This window comes from Trachypithecus francoisi, unplaced genomic scaffold (assembly GCF_009764315.1).
Source record: "Trachypithecus francoisi isolate TF-2019V2 unplaced genomic scaffold, Tfra_2.0 Lachesis_group17, whole genome shotgun sequence".
NCBI lineage: Eukaryota > Metazoa > Chordata > Mammalia > Primates > Cercopithecidae > Trachypithecus > Trachypithecus francoisi.
The window spans coordinates 5,580,534-5,602,443 of NW_022681462.1; the positions used below are offsets into that span (position 1 = coordinate 5,580,534).

Below are 21,910 nucleotides of genomic sequence, written 5' to 3' on the forward strand. Positions count from 1 at the left end.
TTGAACCTGGAAGGTGGAGGCTGCAGTGAGCTAAGACTGAACCACTGCAGTCCAGCCTGGGAAACACAGCAAGACTCTGTCTCAAAAAATAAAATAATAACATAACATAACATAAAATAAAATGAATTCTCTTCCAGGTTGGTCCCTGAATGACTCACATGAGCAGGGCCCCTTCCCCTATAGGTCAAACAGCATTAAGGAGAAATCAACTTTTGTTGTGACAAACCATTGAAATTTTAGGATTGTATTGCTACAACACAATCTGATCATAACATCTCAAAGACAGCCATGAACTCTGCTGTATGGATTCACAATAAATCCACACTATAGATAGGGTTTTTCTTTTCTTTTTTTTTTTTTGAGACGGAGTCTCGCTCTGCCGCCCAGGCTGGAGTGCTGTGGCCGGATCTCAGCTCACTGCAAGCTCCGCCTCCCGGGTTCACGCCATTCTCCTGCCTCAGCCTCCCGAGCAGCTGGGACTACAGGCGCCCACCACCTCGCCCGGCTAATTTTTTTGTATTTTTTAGTAGAGACGGGGTTTCACCGTGTTAGCCAGGATGGTCTCGATCTCCTGACCTCGTGATCCGCCCGTCTCGGCCTCTCAAAGTGCTAGGATTACAGGCTTGAGCCACCGCGCCCGGCCTAGATAGGGTTTTTCAATAAAAATTCTCTATTCCATAATCCTATCGTCATCCATTACAGCCGCTGCTTTAAATTTTTTTTCACTTTCCAACTTCTCAAACATTACCTTCACCTTTAAGTCTCAGAAGATAAGAGGTTTCCTTTGAATAAAAAGTCCATCAGTACTCAACTTCCTCTAACATTTCTCCATCTCATAACTTACCTTCACGGCCGGGCGCGGTGGCTCAAGCCTGTAATCCCAGCCCTTTGGGAGGCCGAGACGGGCGGATCACGAGGTCAGGAGATCGAGACCATCCTGGCGAACACGGTGAAACCCCGTCTCTACTAAAAAATACAAAAAACTAGCCGGGCGAGGTGGCGGGCGCCTGTAATCCCAGCTACTCGGGAGGCTGAGGCGGGAGAATGGCGTAAACCCAGGAGGCGGAGCTTGCAGTGAGCTGAGATCGGGCCACTGCACTCCAGCCTGGGCGACAGAGCAAGACTCCGTCTCAAAAAAAAAAAACAAAAAACAAAAAAGAAAAACAAAACTTACCTTCACACATTTCCTTCATTCACTTCAAAGAAAATGTCCATACCATTTCCTAAGGTTAACATTTCCATATGTACTTCTAAATTTATGCTTTCTCATAGCTAAACATATAAAAATTATCTTTGCTCTTGTTTTTAAAATTTATGTCTCTACAATGGTTCTTTCTATTTCATCATTCTCCATTCCCCTTAAGACACACTGAACTATCTGAACCACCAAACTTTTTCAGGGAAGCTTTTTTGTTCTATTTTCTCATTATAAGGGGTTAAGCTTGGGCATGGTGGCTCACTCTTGTAATCCCACCAATTTGGGAGGCCAAGGCGGGCAGATTACCTGAGGTTGGGAGTTCAAGACCAGCCTGACCAACATGGAGAAACCCCGTCTCTACTAAAAGTACAAAATTAGTTGGGTATGGTGGTGCATGCCCGTAATCCCAGCTACTCAAGAGGCTGAGGCAGGAGAACCGCTTGAACCCAGGAGGCGGAGGTTGCAGTGAGCCAAGATCACACCATTGCACTCCAGTCTAGGCAACAAGAGCGAAACTCTGTCTCAAAAAAAAAAAAAAAAACAAAGGCAGGGGAGGGGGGTGGTTAAGAAATAATTAAGTAATATGGCGCTTATTGAAACTGAAACTGTTCTTTCAAAGATCAGCAATGACTTCCCAGAACTGAAAAAGTAAAACATGACATATGATTCTGTGAAATATCATGCAGTAGTTAGGAGCAAAAAACTAAATACATATTCAGCAACATGCATAGATTTTAAGAAGTGGAGTACTGAGTGGTATAGTAAAGAGTTAACTTTGCTGGACCATCCCTTCCATCTAATATCCCTTCCAAAGGTGGAAAAGTCTGAATAAAAATCAATGACAAAGAATAAACATAAAATTAAAAAAAATAATGACAAATGGATAGGAGAAACAGTAAAAGATGAAAAAAAAAAAAATGAAACAATGAGTAACATAATGTAAGAAGGAAAATTCAGTATTAACATTGGTGCCTAAGCTGGGCGCTGTGGCTCATGTCTGTAATCTCAGTACTTTGGGAGGCTGAGGCAGGCAGATCACGAGCTCAGGAGTTCAAGACCAGCCTGTGCAACATGATGAAACCTCGTCTCTACAAAAAATACAAAAATTAGCCAGGCATGGTGGTGCACACCTGTAGTCCCAGCTATTAGCAGGCTGAAGTAGGAGAATCCCTTGAGCCCGGGAGGCAGAGGTTGCAGTGAGCTGAGATCACACCACGGCATTCTAGCCTGGGGACAGCCAGACCATGTCTCCAAAAAAAAAAAAAAAAAAAAGGCAGTGATGCCTCAAGAAAGGCTGAAGGCCAAGAGATGACATTGTCTCTTAGCTCAGTTACAACAGATGCCTGGAAGGGTGAAGCAATAGGTTTGCCAAGACCACTCCTCCTCTTGAAACCTGACTAGGTTAAATGGGAGCCTGTAAGCTTCGAAGAATGATACTGCTCTGGGAGACATTTTGCCATACAATATGATGATGAACCAGACCAACTGTTGTTTTTTTTTTTTTTGAGACAGAGTCTCGCTCTGTAGCCCAGGCTGGAGTGCAGTGGCGCTATCTTGGCTCACTGCGAGCTCTGCCTCCCAGGTTCTCGCCATTCTCCTGCCTCAGCCTCCCAAGTAGCTGGGACTGTAGGCGCCCACCACCACGTCTGGCTAATTTTTTGTATTTTTAGTAGAGACGGGGTTTCACCGTGTTAGCCAGGATGGTCTCGATCTCCTGACCTCGTGACGCGCACGCCTTGGCCTCCCAAAGTGCTGGGATTACAGGCGTGAGCCACCATGCCCAGCCCCAGACCAACTGTTAATGACTAAGTGGGATTCTAGTAATGTGCTAGAATCTATCAACTCTTACTTTTCAGGTTATATCTACTACCATACTGTGATATGGTGTAACACTAGTATTGTTGATCCAACTACCTTATCTACATAAATCTTATAATACTGATATTGATGATCAAATGTACTGGGAGATTGAGTTAAAGCTTCCTGAGGATGTAATGCTGATAGAAAAATCACTGGCCCATGCTGAGTTATTTGAATAATTAAGAAAAAGGAAAGTCACTGGCCCTACAGAATCATGGTCTGGAACCTAAGAAGAAAAAAAAAATCACTGGACTGACAAAAAGCTATTGACTATCAGTTTCTATGGTATACCGTTCTGTACAAGTTTATCATAAGGTAAAATCTGCAGATCAAGGAGAGAAATAAGAAATCAAAGTAGTACAAAAGTACAAAAGGTATGACATGGTTTTATAGGAAAAGTTAGTTGTTTCTTCAAACCTGTTTCTACTCCACACTGGCCCGAAATGCTAGGCATATTCATACTGATATTATTTCTCCATCTGTGATATAAATCCTATGCTAAATGTAGATGCTCACACAAATATGATCATTTTGGTGTAAGAGAGTCTTGGTCAAGGAGTGGCCTGTGCAGTAAAGGACTGACCTTGCCAAAGGAAAAGTTTGGCCCTTATCTAGCTCCAGAGAGGTAAACTCTAAGCACTCAGAATATCCTGCTTCATAATAGTGTTTTTGTTTACCTGGGGGCCTTCACCTATGCCAGACATACTATGCTAACAATGTGGTATATGGTGGGGGCCTTGGACCACAAGATATTCTTGACCTCTGGAGGTGCTGGAATAAGGTTAGCCACACAGGTGGTAAGCCATGCTTACGTAAACCCTAATCCCCAATGAAAACCCTGGACACAAAGGTTTCGGTAAACTTCTCTGGTTGGCCATACTGAACGTGTGCTGCCATATATCACTGTTGGGAGAATTAAGTGCTGTCTGCATGATTCCACTGGGAAAGAGAATTGAAGCTCAAGCCTGGAACTCTCCTAGACCCTACCCTATGCACCTTTTCCCATTGGTTATATGAATCTGTATCATTTTGCTGTAATAAACGGTAACTGTGAGTATAATGTTTTGCTGAATTCTGTTGAGTCTTTCCGATGAATTATGGAAATTGAGAGCGTTCTTGGAGACCTCCTGAAACTACCTAAGTGAAAGCAGTAATAAACAAATTTCCACAAAAATTTCTAGGACGAACACTTTTTTTTTTTTTTTGAGACAGTCTTACTCTGTCGCCCAGGCTGGAGTGCAGTGGCATGATCTTGGCTCACTGCAACCTCCCTCACAGGTTCGAGCTATTCTCCTGCCTCAGTCACCCTAGTGGCTGGGACTACAGGCATGCACTACCACGCCCAGCTAATTTTTGTACTTTGAGAAGAGATGAGGTTTCACCGTGTTAGCCAGGCTGGTCTCGAACTCCTGATTTCAGGTGACCTGCCTGCCTCGGCCTCCCAAAGCGCTAGGATTACAGGTGTGAGCAATTGCGTCCGGGTGGACAAATACATTTATATCCAAGAACATGTATTAAAAAGTAGGTGTTGGCCGGGCGCGGTGGCTCAAGCCTGTAATCCCAGCACTTTGGGAGGCCGAGACGGGCGGATCACGAGGTCAGGAGATCGAGACCATCCTGGCTAACACGGTGAAACCCCGTCTCTACTAAAAATACAAAAACTAGCCAGGCGAGATGGCGGGCGCCTGTAGTCCCAGCTACTCGGGAGGCTGAGGCAGGAGAATGGCGTAAACCCGGGAGGCGGAGCTTGCAGTGAGCTGAGATCTGGCCACTGCACTCCAGTCCCGGCGACAGAGCGAGACTCCGCCTCAAAAAAAAAAAAAAAAAAAAAAAAAGTAGGTGTTGGCCGGGCGCGGTGGCTCAAGCCTGTAATCCCAGCACTTTGGGAGGCTGAGACGGGCGGATCACGAGGTCAGGAGATCGAGACCATCCTGGCTAACACGGTGAAACCCCATCTCTACTAAAAAAAAATACAAAAACTAGCCGGGCGAGGTGGCAGGCGCCTGTAGTCCCAGCTCCTCGGGAGGCTGAGGCGGGAGAATGGCGTAAACCCGGGAGGCAGAGCTTGCAGTGAGCTGAGAGCCGGCCACTGCACTCCAGTCCAGTTCGGGCGACAGAGCGAGACTCCGCCTCAAAAAAAAAAAAAAAAAAAAAAAAAAGTAGGTGTTGACATATAGAGGTGGGGTAGTAGGATGGGACAAGGTATAATCTTATACAGAAATCACTAGAATAAATATCCACCATATAAATTTATGTTCCAGCAGATATGTAAATCAATATCTTAGTTATAAATAAGAGATGTTTGTCTTCTCCATTATAGTTATATTTTCTGTAAATCTAAAACTGTTCTAAAATAAAAGGTTTCTTTTAAAAAAATTCTAGTTACTTAAGAGTTACCATATATTCTATATATCCTGCTATACTCTAAGTTCCACATAAACTGAAGTCATGAATACTGTTGATCATTAGTGCCTCGTACAGTATTCATAAACATTAGGCAAACATATGACCAAATATTTATTATTTTTAATCTAAAAGCCTGACTTAATTACTTAATCTTCTTTTGGTTTGTTTAAAGTACTTGCCACTCTATAATATAAGGTATTAATTATGAGTATATGCTATCAAAATCTAAAGTGGTAAAACAAAACTATGACAAAGTTGTTTTTAAAAAACTTGAAGTAAAATAATTTGCTGTAGAATATTAAAAAATTTCAAGTTATATTATCAAGTCTCACATTAAGACACTATCTCTCCACATCCTAATACATGTTTGAAGTAAAAAGGAAAGAAAAATTCAAGAAAAGGTGCAAATGTTAAGTTAAATATTATAAAAAGAAACTCACCTGACAAATTTTTTCCCAGATCTCATCACAGCCAGCTTTTTCCTGAAAACTCAGAGCCAAATCATAGTTCTCTGCTTCTGACCAAACAATTAATGTATCCTGTTTAAAAATAAATATTTCTATATCATCACACTAGAAAAGAGATATCTACAAAGTATAAATAAAAATCAAGAGGACTGAAAACACAGCAATGATAAATGCCCTGAGAAGAGTAATTAATGTATATTCGATTGGCATTATTAGTAATATATTGGCAATAAAATAGCTTTGGTACTAAAAATGACATTGAGCAATTTTCTAAAACAAAAAATATTAAAATAGGTTAGTAGGCTCTGACTCATGTTACCCAAATAATATTTATAAAAAGGCTAGCCATTCTTGGTTAAAACTGTAACAAAGACATTCCAACCATCTACTTCCTGTTGCTTCCAGAAAATCAGCTGTCCCATTCACTAACCACCTATGTATTTATCCTTCCCTTTGAGCTGGTTAAAAGTAAGCTAACTAATATCTGAAAATAGGTTAAGGCTTAACTCTATTTTTGCCATTTTTTTTTTTTAATCTGGAAAAGACTTCAGGATCTTAAGAAATGCAACACCATGGTGAAACAAAGCTATTTGCTCTTATTTACAAGTGCTACCAACAGCACCCAGTTCAGTACTTTAGGGTATAAAAAAATTAGCCTAAGGTTTAGGTAACCAGTCTCCTAGAATGTCTTCGATTACATGCCTACCAAAGGGTTAGTTACGCTTTTAGGAAAAGGTTGTCAACCCTTGTATTAGAAACTAAAGTTTGGATTTAAAATAAAGCATACCCCCCCCGACACACACACACACAAATCATGTGTGTGTGTGTGTCATGACTCACTGCAGCTTTGACCTCCTAGGCCCCAGCAATCCTCCCACCTCAGCCTCCCGAGTAGCTGGGACTACAGGTGCACACACCACGCCACACTAATTTTTTGTAGAGACAGGGTTTCACCATTTTGCCCAGGTTGGTCTGGAACTCCAACTCCTGGGCTCAAGCGATCCGTCTGCCTTGACCTCCCAAAGTGCTGGGATTACAGGTGTGAGCCACTGCACCCAGCCTACACACACATTTTTAAACACTAAAAACACTATGCAATACTCAAATGAACAAACTTTAAAGGATATATAATAATGAAAGTTTAATATGGCTAAAACTTTGATTTTCAAACAAATACAAATTGAGTTTATACTCTACCAAAAATATAATCTACAAAACACCTTATATGTAATAATTTGTTCATTTAACTAGTACTTATAAATATTATGACCTGACATGAATACAAACTAAAAATCATCTCCAAAGACAAAGTTTTGAAAATGGGAACATTTCAGTACTTTTTGGCTTTAAACAGTAAATGAAAAATATTATTTAATTAATCCAGGCCTCAGATTAATACTTCTTATTTTCTGTGTCATCAGGTAAAAATAGCTAGAAATCGGTGTTCTACCTTCTTCCTGGCTATGCTGTTTGGGAGAAACTTGCTACCAGAGTTAGTCTAAAATTCTCTCAAGTCACTCCTTTGTTTAAAATCCTTCAGTTTCGGCCAGGCGTGGAGGCTCACACCTGTAATCCCAACACTTTGGGAGGCCAAGGCAGGCGGATCACAGGGTCAAGAGATCAAGACCATCCTGGTTAACATGATGAAACCCCGTCTCTACTAAAAATACAAAAATTAGCTGGGCGTGCTGGGGTGCGCCTGTAGTCCCAGGTACTTGGGAGGCTAAGGCAGGAGAATCGCTTGAACCTGGGAGGCAGAGGTTGCAGTGAGCCGAGATTGTGCCACTGCACTCCAGCCTGGCGACAGTGCAAGACTCTGTCTCAAAAAAAAAAAAAAAAAAAAAAAAAAAAAAAAAATCCTTCGATTTCTCTCATCATCCACAAAAGTTTTCAAACGTTTTTAAAAAAAACCAGAACCCCTTTTACAACCAAAAATTTACTAAGAACCTCCTTATATAAAAAAGATATAAACAGAGCTACTCTGGTCAGCGCTGGTTAAAATACCAGGGTACCCACTCAGGCTCCCTACATTCCCAAGTCATCTTCTTAGAGCCTTCCTCAAAATAGCTTCATGAACAGTGATCTCCAGAACATTTTTGACTGCAGTTTAATTTGCTTATATATTATATACAAGAATATATTAGTATATTAATGCATTATAAAACACATGCTGAAATAGAAAAGGCTTATAAGAACATAAGCAAAATTTTTAAATGTTTGAACTGTAATGGCTCCATATCATTAGTTGGTATTAAAACTCAATACACACTTAAGGCATAGGATACCCAAACATAACAGTGGATATAAATCCATATTTAAAATTATCCTTTGGTAGAATGCAATGGCTCGTCTGTAATCTTAGCATTTTGGGAGGCTAAGGCAAGTGGATCACTTGAGGCCAGGAGTTTGAGACCAGCCTGGGAAATGCAGTGAGACTCCCATATCTAATTAAAAAAAAAAATTACCGGTCAGGCACGGTGGCTCACACCTGTAATTCCAGCACTTTGGGAGGCCGAGGCGGGTGGATCACCTGAGGTCAGGAGTTTGAGACCAGCTTGGCCAACATGGTTGAAACCCCATCTCTACTAAAAATACAAAAATTAGCCGGGTGTGGTGGCAGGCACCTGTAATCCCAACTACTCGGGAGGCTGAGGCAGGAGAATCACTTGAACCCAGGACGTGGAGATTTCAGTGAGCCAAGATTGCACCATTGTACTCCAGCCTGGGGGACAAGAGCGAGACTTTGTCTCAAAAAAAAAAAAAAAAAAACTTTTTAATAACTGAACTTTTTAAAAGGGTAACTTCTGGTCAGATCTATTACATCATTGTTTTTGCTTTGTCGCATGGTTGATAGTTAAGCAGTAAATGTTAATTTAACCATTATGTAGTTCATTTGTACTTACATCATTATCAACCCCTTTTAAGGCACCTATCCATTTTGTTTGAGTTAGGACAGTTTAAATTACAAAATATTTGCAGTTATCTCCACATATAGGCTACAATAATTCACAAAAGGTGGGTATGAGAATATAGGAATAAATAAACTGTTTCTCATACTACACTCTCACAATACAAATCAGTGCTGTCACCTTCATCACCAAGAAGTGTGGGGATTTCTCCCCACCAATATCAATCAGTTCTATACTAGACACCAGGTGGGTATTCTCCAATTCACCTTTGACACTGTTTACCTGGAGACACCGTCAGATACCACAGTTGAGGGCTCAGCCCTACAAGACTGCCCCTACTTCTAACGCCAACTGCAAGACTGGGTTGTTTTACCTATGCTTCCAACCAAATGGCTATAAATCAGGCTTCCCATGACCCTCTCCTTGGATTTGATTAATTTGCTATCACAAAACGCAGGGAAACAGTTGTATTTACCAGTTTATTATAATATAAAGGATATTTTAAAGGATACAAATGAAGATAGGTATAGAGCAAGGTATGGGGTAAGAGGCTCAAAGGTTACATTACCTCCCTGGGGACATCATCCTCCAGGAACTTCCACTTAGTTATCTGGGAGCTCTCCAAACCCAGTCCTACTGGGCTTTTATGGAGGCTTCATTAAACAGGTATGTTTAAGTAAATCACTGGCCACTGGTGATTAATAAACCCTCAGCCCCTCTCCCCTTCTGGAGGTTGGGGGATAAGGTTCAAAGTCACAATTTTCTAATCATGCCTTGGTCTTTCTGGTGTCTAGATCTATAGACAGTAATATCTACAGTCAGGTCAATGGATATGACTAACAGAATGAAATCTAAAACCCTTTATCCAGCCATCCAATGCCTTTCCCATTTTGGCTACAATCAATGTTCTGAGAGAAGGTCCAGGTAAACACTGAAATCTGAATTAAGGTAACTGAGCACCTTTTCATCATCACTTTCTTTTGCTCTTCTTTTTTTTTTGATACAGGGTCTCACTCTGTTGCCCAGGTTGGAGTGCAGTGGTATAATCTTGGCTCACTGCAACCTCCATCTTTGGGTTCAAGTGATTCTCCTGCCTCAGCCTCCAGAGTAGCTGGGATTACAGGTGTGTGCCCCCACACCCGGATAATTTTTGTGATTTTAGTAGAGACAGGCTTTCACCATGTTGGCCAGGCTGGTCTTGAACCCCCAACCTCAGGTGATCTGCTGGCCCTGGGCTCCCAAAGTGCTGGGATTACAGGTGGGAGCCACTGTACCCAGCCCCTCATTCTAAACTTCAACTTAAATTATTTTCTCTGATCTCGTCAACATACCAGAAACTAAATGGGGCTTATATTTAGAGTTATTTTCCAATGCTAAGGACTGACCTTGGGAAACAGTCAATGGTTACGGATCTTCCTTCTTCCTGATTACCAACAACTGATCCATCGCACGTCCTGTAAATTCTACCTTCAATATGTATCACAAAATCCATCCATCTCTGTCCATCTCTATCACCTCAATCCAATCCAACATTATCTTTTGCTTGGACTATGCAGCAATCTCCCAATGACTTTCTGACTTACTGCTTCTCTTCAATTCCACAGATTGATACCAAGTATTCTGGATCATGCCATCACTTTGCATAAATTCTTCAAAAGCTTACTTTAAAAATCCCAATGGCCAGGAGTGGTGGCTCATGCCTGTAATCCCAGCACTTTGGGAGGCCAAGGCAGGCAGATCACCTGAGGTCGGGAGTTCAAGACCAGCCTGACCAACATGGAGAAACCCCATCTCTACTAAAAATACAAAATTAGCTGGGCATGGTGGTGCATGTCTGTAATCCTAGCTACTAGGGAGGCTGAGGCAGGAGAATCGCTTGAACCTGGGAGGTGGAGGTTACAGTGAGCCGAGATTGCGCCACTGCACTCCAGCCTGGGCAACAAGAGTGAAACTCTATCTCAAAAATAAATAAATAAATAAAAACAAAAATCCCAGCTTGGCTGGATGTGGAGGCTCACGCCTGTAATCCCAGCACTTTGGGAGGCCAAGGAGGGAGAACTGTTTGAGTGCAGGAGTTTGAGACCAGCCTGGGCATCATAGTGAGACCTCATCTCTACTAAAAATTAAAAAAATTAGCCAGGCATGGTGGTATGTGCCTGCAGTCTCAGCTACTCAGAAGGCTGAAGTGGGAGGATCGCACCTAGGAGGTCAAGGCTGCAGCGAGACACGATCATGTCACTATGCTCTTGGCTGGGAGACAGTCTCATCTAAAAACCACCACCCTGCCTCCAAAAAGTTCCAAACGAAAGACAGTGACCAGCCAGAAGCAGCATTCAATGAGGTATTTCTGGATGAATGAATAAATGTGGTCAGATCAACACGACTCAGTCTTGAGCTCTGTTCTTTTCTCAATTTATAGCTAGTACCTCAAAGGAGGTTACCTTGCAGCTAAAAATTCATAATTAATCTGATTTTTTTTTTTTTTTAAGGCTGGAGTGCAGTTGGCTATTCACAGGTGTGATTATCACGAACTACTGCCTCAAACTCCTGGTCTCAAGCGATCCTCCTGCCTCAGCCCCAAAAAGCTGGGACCACTACTGGCACGCCAGGCCTTTTATGATTCTTAAATTACAATCTCCTGCTGGAAAGTCTTACCCTATCTCTATTCCCAGATGTTACTTTTGAGACCTTTTCATGGGCTGGGTGTGGCCCAGCACTTTGGAAGGCCAAGGTGGGTGGGCTGCTTTAGCTCAGCAGTTTAAGACCAGCCTGAGCAACATGGCAAAATCCCATAACTACAAAAAATTAGCCAGGCATCGAGTGCACACCTGCAGTCCCAGCTACTCAGGAGGCTGAGGTGGGAGCCTGAGCCCAGAAGTCAAGGCCATGATCCATGATCATGAAGCCATGAGCCATGATCGCGCCACTGCACTCCAGCCTTGGCAACAAAGCAAGACTGTGTCTCAAAAAAAAAATAAAATAAAATAAAAAATCTCTTTCCATTTATTTTACTATATTTATTATAAGCCCAGATGGAAAAAAAAAAAGCAACGCACAAAATAGTACATAGTATGCTACCATTTATACCAATAAAAGGGAAAAAATACATACAATTGTATGCATATTTGCTTACATATGCATATCTCCAGCAAGATATATAAGAAACTGGTGATGTGAGTGGCCTCTAGCGAGGGAAACTGTATGGACAGAATCTGGCGTGGGAAAGAGACTTCAATAAATACCTTTTGAATTTTTAACTGGGCTAATATATTACATATTAAAAAAAATTTTTTTTAATAAGCCTCAAACCAAAAGATTAATGTAAACCTGCTTAACTTCCCACTTTCTGGAAAGAACCATCATTTTCCTGGCCAGACTCAAAAACACTACCAGTGACCTTTGATTCCTTGTCTTTCATATTTAATCATTTACCAAATTTTCCAGCACTTTCTTGAAAATATACTGGAGCTCTGTTCCTTGACGTCCATTTACCATGGTGGAATAGACTTTCATTTTTTGTATCTGAATTACTGTAAAAGGTTTTGCTACTCAAAGATCTTCTGCTCCACCCTATCCCTCCTCCCCAATGTATTATTCATAACATTGCCACACTCTTTTCTTTAAACACAGTATCACTTTAGGCCCCTACTCAAGAACCTGTAATGCCCCCTTCTGAACCTGTGTATTATCACATTTGGGATTAAGAGGGGGAAAAAAAGAAACCACTGCTACAAATAGGTTTAATACCTTTTGTAGCAGGTATATTTCCTTCCCTATCACAGTTCCTTCCACTACCACCAGGAATGAAGTTTTCCTTAATGATTCCAGCTTACATTAACCTCTTCCTTAATTTTCTATTGCTCTAAGTCTGTGGAATACAAGTTTACTTTTTTTGTGTGTGTGTCAGCACATACCTGCCGTATAATCTCAGTCAAGAATCTTACCCTTTCTGTACCTTTGTTGCCTCATGTGTGAAATGCTTTCATGGGCTTTCAGTGAAGACTGCGGTAAAACATTTGTTATCAGCTATCTTACTATCATTCTGTATCTGTTTCACCTGTTACATCCTGCCTCCAAATAAAACTGCAATGAGGATTTTCCTAAACCCAGTTAATACACAATTGTGTTAAATAGGTATACATTCATATGACTCTTTTTTTTTTTTTGAGACAGTCTTGCTCTATCGCCCAGGCTGAAGTGCAGTAGCACAATCACAGCTCGCTGCAGCACTGCCCTCCTGGGCTCAAGCAATTCTCCCACCTCACCTTCCCAAGTAGCTGGGTCTACAGGTGTGTGTCACCATGCCCAGCTAATTTATTTTTATATTTTTTGTAGCGAGAGTCTCAGCATGTTGCTCAGGCTGGTCTTGAACTCCTGGACTGAAGTGATCTTCCTGCCTCAGCCTCCCAAAGTGTTGAGATTACAAGTGTTGAGCCACTGTGCCTAGTATGACTCGTTTTTATTATTTTTTTAAGATATGTTGCCCAGCCTGGGGTGCAATGGCCATGCACAGGCACAATCATAGCATACTACAGCCTCAAACTCCTGGCCTTAAGTCATCCTCCAGCCTCAGCCTCCCAAGTAGCTGGGACCACAAGCACATGCCACCATACCTGGCTTTGACTCTGCTTTTGATTCAGTCAGTATCAGTGGGACTGATGTTAAGTAACTTAAAATTTCTGTCACACCTATCAGGTATCTTATTTCATGTTGTATCATATAATGATTCTCTTCTCTTTCCAATATGTTTAAATGCTTAAGTTTATTGAGTAAGTATATCTTCTTCCATTAACTACTTCAGTATTGTGCACGGTAAGGAAGAAAGTGATGTAAATCAATAACGACTTTTCAATATCCAGTCATATGACATTCAGCTTGACTCATTCTAACTCCTTTTAAGCTCACAATTCGGTACTTCATTTTTGAAAGAAAAGATGTATCTTGAGCACACAATTTAGTAGTTGGCTCATTTTAAAACTGTAATGTTAAAAGAAGAATGTTAAACATCTCCTCTGAATTTACTCAATTTTTTTTTTTTTTTTTTTTTTTTTTTTAAGACAGGGCCTGGCTTTGTCTTTCTGACTGGAGTGTAGTGGTACAATCATGGCTTACTATAGTCTTGACCTCCCAAGCTCAAATGATCCTCCCGTCTCAGTTCTCAAAGTAGCTAGCACTATAGCTGCACACCACCACACCTGGACAATTTTTGAATTTTTTTTTTTTGTAGAGATGGGGTCTTGCTATGTTGTGCAGGCTGTTCCCAAAATCCTGAGCTCAAGGGATCCTCCTGCCTTGGCCTCCCAAAGTGCAGGGACTGCAGGTGTGAGCCACCACGCCTGGCATAGTCAACATATTTTAATACAGCAAAATGGCCTATAACCATCTCATTCACTTACTCATTAAGTTTTTAATAAAAAACCCACTAATGGAAACAAAAATTTTTTTTAACCCATTACTATAGTCCCAGCTATTGGAAAAGCTGAGGTCAGAGGATCATTTGAGTCTAGGAGTTCAAGCTCAGCCTGGGCATCATAGCAAGATCCCATCTCTGAAAACAAATTAAAAAAAAAAAATTTAACTCCACTAATGAACAACAGACTTCATGTAAAATTTGGAAATTAGTAACTTTCTTTCTTTTTTTTTTTTTCTTTGAGACGGAGTCTTGCTCTGTCACCCAGGCTGGAGTGCAGTGGCCGAATCTCAGCTCACTGCAAGCTCCGCCTCCCGGGTTTACGCCATTCTCCTGCCTCAGCCTCGTAAGTAGCTGGGACTACAGGCGCCCGCCACCTCGCCCGGCTAGTTTTTTGTATTTTTTAGTAGAGACGGGGTTTCACCGTATTAGCCAGGATGGTCTCGATCTCCTGACTTTGTGATCTGCCCGTTTCGGCCTCCCAAAGTGCTGGGATTACAGGCTTGAGCCACTGCGCCCGGACGGAAATTAGTAACTTTCTAGACTAATTTATTGAATAATCTAAATGATGCCTTTCACAAAGGATAATTCTAACAAACATAGAAAAATATTACTGTATTTGGAAATTTCAATTTGTGTAACTTCAAAAAACTACAAATTAAGCTGAATACAGTGGCTCACACCTGTAATCCCAGCACTGTGAAGGTGCTGAAGCAAAAGGATCACTTGAGGCCAGGAATTCAAGATTAGCCTGGGCAAACATAGTGAGACCCCGTCTCTACAAATACAACAACAAAAATTTGTAATAAATTTTTTAAGGCCGGGCGCGGTGGCTCAAGCCTGTAATCCCAGCACTTTGGGAGGCCGAGACGGGCGGATCACGAGGTCAGGAGATCCAGACCATCCTGGCTAACACGGTGAAACCCCGTCTCTACTAAAAAAATACAAACAACTAGCTGGGCGTGGTGGCGGGCGCCTGTAGTCCCAGCTACTCCGGAGGCTGAGGCAGGAGAATGGCGTGAACCCGGGAGGCGGAGCTTGCAGTGAGCTGAGATCCGGCCACAGCACTCCAACCTGGGCGACAGAGCGAGACTCCGTCTCAAAAAAAAAAAAAAAAAAAAAAATTTTAAAGTGCAAATTTAGCCTGGACAACATAATGAGACCCCATCTTCACAAAAGTTTTTAAAAATTAGTCAAGCATGGTTGCTCACATCCATAATTCCAGCTACTCAGAAGGCTGAAACTGGAGGATCGCTTGAGCACAGGAGGTTGAGGCTGCAGTGAGCTGTGATCAAACCACTGTACTCCAGCCTGGGGGACAGAAGACCCTCGCAAAAAAATTATTTTCAAAAGTGCAAATTGAAAATTTGGGTGAAAATATGAAAAACCACATCCATTACAAGGAACTAAGTTTAACATAACCCCTAAATGGGCCTATGATTTCCATTAGAAAAGTGTACTCGATTTAAACAAAACTAAACAGGCAATATCATTCACACAAGTTTTTCACTCTTTTATAGCGTTTCAATATTCTTCTCATTACCAGAGTTATCTTATATACCTCAATGTTATGTTGCCAAAAAAAAAAAAAATTAAAAAACAAACTATTAAAAAAGCCCTGCCGGGCGCGGTGGCTCAAGCCTGTAATCCCAGCACTTTGGGAGGCCGAGACAGGCGAATCACGAGGTCAGGAGATCGAAACCATCCTGGCTAACACGGTGAAACCCCGTCTCTACTAAAAATACAAAAAAAAAATTAGCTGGGCGAGGTGGCGGGCGCCTGTAGTCCCAGCTACTCGAGAGGCTGAGGCAGGAGAATGGCGTGAACCCGGGAGGCGGAGCTTGCAGTGAGCTGAGATCCGGCCACTGCACTCCACCCTGGGGGAAGAGCGAGACTCTGTCTCAAAAAAAAAAAAAAAAAATTAAAAAGCCCAAATATTGTATTATTTACATGTGATTATAGAAAACATTTCCAAACGGTGTAGTTTTTCTAAATAATGCAATTTTTCCAACACTTTATACTTAGTGTATACAAAAATGCTAATTATCTAGAACTAATTTTCTAGTAGAGTAACATTATACATGAAATTACCGACATGTCCTAATGATTCTAAAGTATTCATAGAACCACTGTGTATTTTTAACTTACGCTGGGTGACTATTTTAAATACAAACCTACTCCATAATGTGATCTTTCCAAAGTAACAACAGCTAAAGGATCTTATATACAATCTGAGAATGCATTATTATAACTATATTTGTAGGGAACTGCTTATGACTTAGTTACATTTAAGAACAAAGTTCCTGATAACTTTATATTCATGCAGATAAGTGAAATACTGTTAAAAAAAAATTAGTATTTCTTTCCCCACAAAGAAGCAAGCAAACAAAAACAAACTAAAAGTGATTATCTGGTAAAAATTCAGTATAAAGACAGAGAGTAAGAGCTGCTTGGCTAACTTAGAAATTAAATTTACTCAAATGTCTACCTTAAAATGTCTAAGGTATAGGAAACATCTTCAGGTTTTCAATTCATGACAAATGTTTAATTTGCTTCTCCATCAAAAAAGACACACAATATTTTCTAAACAGAGAAAATAAGCTATGAATTGAATATTGAAAATTTTAAAGTATTTCAAATAACTGATTAAGAATGTGTTGTATACATAAAACAATTGTTTAACAGTAAGACTTTGTATTAATAAGCTGCACAACAGACAGAAGTTTATTCCTCCAACTATGAAGTACTTGTTTCTGGGCATCCAAATTTTCATACACCTTGAAGTGGGCACTGATGCTGTAAATGTAATCCTAAAATAATTTATCTTCCTTCAAAAATCTCTGCCATCGTGACTTTACATACCACACACATACAAAATACCTGGAAATAATTCAAATGTATAACAATAGGTGTATGTCATACATAAGAATACTATACAGTTTAAAAAGAAAACTAGATCTACATTGTTAACATGAACAAATATTCAAAACGAATGTGTGAAAAATGCAAGCTGCAGAATACATGTAAGAGTACGATATCAACTGTGTAAAGTTTAAAAACATACAACAGACTACATATTATTTATGGATACATACATATGCAGAAAAGGTATAAAAGCATGTACACAAAGAATACACATCAACTTCAGAATAGTGGTTACCTATGTAGGGGATGGCGAATGTAAAGAACGGGATGGATACAAACAAGCTTTAACTCTATCCATAATGTTCAATATTACAAAAGTATTTGAAACAAATATGGCATAATGTTAACATTGTTAAATCTGGTGGTGTTACAGTAGACACCCATTATTCTCTGTACTTTTCAATTTTAATATATTTCATAATAAAAATAACATTCACAGAATAAAAAAAGCTCTAATCACTGCTACCATTTTCAGATTAATCAGGCATGCTAAAACACAACACACATTTTCTTTCCCAAATAAGACAATAAATATTAACAGAAGATGTTACATAATTGGCAATGTACACTTTTATAAAGTATCCATTGATTACTATATTAAAAATACATAATTAAACAGCAGGATTTAATGCTTCTACTTCAAAACCTCTACCTTTACTTGAGTCAAAGGATTTAATTTCACACCACAAACAGGCTTTCCTTGCTTTAAGAATATCCCTTTGAATTTTGTTTTACGTCATTTCCTTTAAACATGATTCAGAATAAAAGGTTTTGTGTACAAGGTATAGAAGAGACTTGACTAACTAGTTAAATAATACTAATAAATACATCTTAGAATAAACCGACAGTGGCTCAATCCAAAAATGATAATGATCACCAGTACAAAAACTTTCACTTTTCATTCTGAAACTTTTAACCTGCAAGAGAAATACACATGATCTCTGTTTACCAAACATGTTTTTTTCTTGTCAGGAAAGTTTTCCCACCTTTGTCAGATTAATACTTCCTTGATCACAGATGAAGTCTTTCAAATTAAAGATAAACAACTACTTGCCTGTTGTTTCTGATATGCAGTATTTGGATTTATCTTTGATTCCAAGAGTAGTGATCCTGAAAGATAAAAAATAATATATAATAAGTCTCAGATGATAAAACCCTGAAAAAAATAAGCATACACATTAAAGTCGGGCACGGTGGCTCACGTCTGTAATTCTAGCACTTTGGGAGGCCGAAGCGGGCAGATTACGAGGTCAAGAGATCGAGACAATCCTGGCCAACATGGTGAAACTGTCTCTACTGAAAATACAAACATTAGCTAGGAGTGGTGGCACGTGCCTGCAGTCCCGGGTACGCGGGAGGCTCAGGCAGGAGAATCGCTTGAGAGAGAGAGAGGAGGCAGAGGTTGCAGTGAGCCCAGATCACGCCACTGCACTCCAGCCTGGCAACAGAGCAAGACTCTGTCTCCAAAAACAAACAAACAAACAAACAACATTAAAAAAACACACACCACCCCCAAACTTTTCATGTCTTCTTACCCAGCTGGATATCTTAATAAAATGTATTCAAATTCACATTTTCTCTCCAAATCCAGGCTTCATATTTAATCTAAAATATTTCACCCTATTCCCATACACCCTTAAAGAAAATATTCATCTAAAACCAACATTCAAACCAAGGAATAAGGAGACTAGATGACTATTAAAATATTATTGAAATAAAAATTTTAAGGTCTAAATGACCACTTCAAGCCATTCTTTTCAATAAAAGTTGTTTTATTGCATTCCCAGTTTAACAAATAATGCAAATTACAAAACAAAATCATGACAGGGATTAAATACTTAGTGTAGAAATTACAGTGCTGCATTTATCCTTTTCTCGTGAAGAACAAAAGAATACCTTCTGTAGAAATAAGTGATAACTATTTAAAATAAAAGGGAACGAGCAAGAATACAAAATATGTCAAGAATAAACCTAAGATTATTTATCTAACTGCCCATACCAGTTGTTCAAATCAAGTCCAGATTACACTATAAAAGGCATTTTAATTACGGCTCTACATTTTGTAATTTAAAATACTTCACATGACTACAATAAACCAAAGAATACATCAGTTTACAACCCGCTTTGGTGTCCCAACTTGCTTAGATTGTAAGGCATTCACTTTCTCATAGCGCCTTCTACAAAGGCAGCCCGAAGGAATCCCAGACTAAAGATGTATGTGCTTGTGTGTCTATGTATCGTGGCAACAGTCAGCAATACAGCCAGGAAAAGGTGCCTTTTGGGTTTCCCCAGCACCTGTCGACTGTGGCACCTGGTTAGTACAATCGTTTTGTTTTTTTTTTTTTAACGAAACTCGGAAAGAAAAGTTTCGCTAAACCGTTTGTACTACACGTATAATGGATAAGAAAATAAAGGAATAAACGGGGAGGAGGGTGTCAGCTCCTAGGGCGACATCAGTACTTAGTCTCTCACTACTTCCTCCCTTCTCTCTCACACTCTCCCCTCTTTAAAAGAGGAGGGACTGGAAAGGAAGGAGTCCAATCCTTAAGAGGGATGGGAGGCGGACAGAGTCTCGGTCTCTGAGGAGAAGTCCAGTCAAAAGTACAGTAGTTTGTTTTTGCCGTACACAAGAGTCAACTCAGAACCAACGCGCTGTCCCGAAGTGGTAGCAACGGTAACGGGCCCAGGGCCCTAAACCCCAGACCAGATCAGAGGCACTATCCCCTATTCTACGGTTCCGATAACCTTACCGTCGGACTCTGCCCGAACGAGCAGCGACATCCCCTTGAGCTCCTCCACGTAAGTGGAGGAGACGTGCCCGGTGCCTCGGTCGTCCCATTGCCGGTCTTCGTTCAGGGTATAGACCTTCACTCGCCGCCGCGTATCCGACATGGTGGCTGCTGTCTCCACCGCTCCAGCCGCCGCCTCCTCGCTCACCTCGTCCGCGCCCCTCACTCTTGGGAGACGGTAGAGGCGGTAGTGGCGGTGGCGGCGGCGGCTCCGGAGGGGCCCGAATTCACCATGGCTTCAAAGGTTCAGCCGCGAGAAGGGGTGACAAGAGCCACTGAGACCCTCCGCCCGGAGGCCCGGTTACCTCTCACTTCACCCCCGCATACACCCACCCTCCCGTCCCTTTGCCCCACAGGGCTCGCTCGCTCTCCCGCCGCCGCCGCCGCCGCGGTAACTACTACAGAGCCGCCATCTTGTAACCCGACTCTCTCTGCCTTTCTCTTCCTCCTCCAGCAGGCTCGCACGGGCTGTCCTAGCAGGGGCTACGGCGGCCGACAAGTCCCATGAACAGCACCTCCGCTTCTGCACGCGCTTCCCAGGCCGGAGTGCTCGGCGCTCTCGCGAGGAGGGTACCCGACTAGGGCGGGAGTACTTCAGCGAGACTTCCTCCTCTTTCGGCCCCGCTTTCTGGCGCGGGGTCGCAATTGGACGGGAGGTTCTCGCGATCTCCCGGTCCCCGCTTGAGCCGCGAGAGGCCGCTGGGTGTATGCTACTGCCGTTCTGCACTTCGTCGGGTTGTTGGTTGGCTGGCAACAGGGTTTGACGTTCCGAGCGACTCAGCTCTGAGGAAGAAGCAAAGCAAACCGGGGAAGTACGTAGCTTTGAAGCGGAGTAACCAGGGACAGAAAGGAAGGAAAAGTGCTTTCATACCTTGACGGAAGGAAGCTCACTCCGTCCGCCTGAGGGGGAAAAAAAAGTTTAAACCTTTCTGTTGAAAAAGAAAAAACGTGGAGCCCTTTCAGCCGAATGGAAGCCCACTAAACCTCGTTATGGAGTCTGTTACATTTAAGCATTTGCCCAGGAATTGTCTATGGACACGACTCTCCAGGCATTTCGTGCAAAAGTGTGTTGACGAATTCCTGTTTTCCGCAGAGCGCCTCACCGTTAAGGCTCTTAGTAGCTGGCGATTGAAAAGCACATTTTCCGCTTCATGAAAATACAGTGCTGTTCTTTTTGTAACCTTGCAAAGTAAATCTGCAGATAAGTTTAGGGAAGTGGCGGGGAGCTACTTTCCTAACACATCTGTGATTTTTTGGATACTTCTGAGTTTCTCGTGGGCATTTCCTGCGTTCTCTATAGGGGTATTCTGCACTGAATAAGGGAAGGAGGAATTCTCTCTGCATTGAGGTTATTATCGCACATTGTGCGGTGGATATAGTCACGCGCTGGGTCGTAGTAGCGTGTCGTTTACTTCAGTACCAGCTCGCTCTTGGTAGAATCCCTTTATTCGTTTTGTTGTTGTTTTTGATAGTCTCCTCTCTGCCGCCCAGGCTGGAGTGCAATGGCGCGATCTCTACTCACTGCAGCCTCAGCCTTCAGGGCTTAAGCGAGCCTCTCACCTCAGCCTCCCGAGTAGCTGGGACCATAAACGCCCGCTCCCCACCCCCGCTATATTCGTTCTTTAATACAGTCTCTCAGCTTGTTCAGCTGCCAATTCGGTGCAGCTCGTTAGCCAGATTGGTGAAAACCAGGCGAGAAGCGCACGCTGACCCTGCAGTGCATCATGGGAGTTGTAGTCATAACAAATCAATGGTCTTGTTAAAACGTGCTTATGTTTTGACCAGATCCCTTATGTGTGGACACCCTTCAGCAATACACTACGACGTGGGTCAGTGTACAGAACACATGCTGATAGAAATAATTTCAAAATCTGCATTCATCGTTTTTTTAAATCTGCAGGAGACCTCAGAAAATGTACTAAATCATAATATAATACATAACAATA

At 41.6% G+C, this 21,910-nt stretch overlaps 1 protein-coding gene across 10 annotated transcripts in view; it reads right to left on the reverse strand.

The window, feature by feature from the left end:
* PPP4R3B (protein phosphatase 4 regulatory subunit 3B) overlaps positions 1–21,682 on the reverse strand; it is a 75,408-nt gene extending 53,726 nt beyond the window's left edge. For 9 of the 10 annotated variants that reach the window (XM_033239098.1, XM_033239097.1, XM_033239093.1 and 6 more), the window contains exons 1-3: positions 19,926–21,682; positions 18,230–18,285; positions 5,905–6,003 (exon numbers count right to left, since the gene is read on the reverse strand). In XM_033239098.1, the coding sequence (XP_033094989.1) occupies positions 5,905–6,003; positions 18,230–18,285; positions 19,926–20,067 (297 nt within the window). In that variant the 5' untranslated portion in view covers positions 20,068–21,682. The remainder of the gene's footprint in view (positions 1–5,904; positions 6,004–18,229; positions 18,286–19,925) is intronic. The other variant, XM_033239087.1, reaches the window with a different exon arrangement.
* Positions 21,683–21,910: the final 228 nt, after the last annotated feature.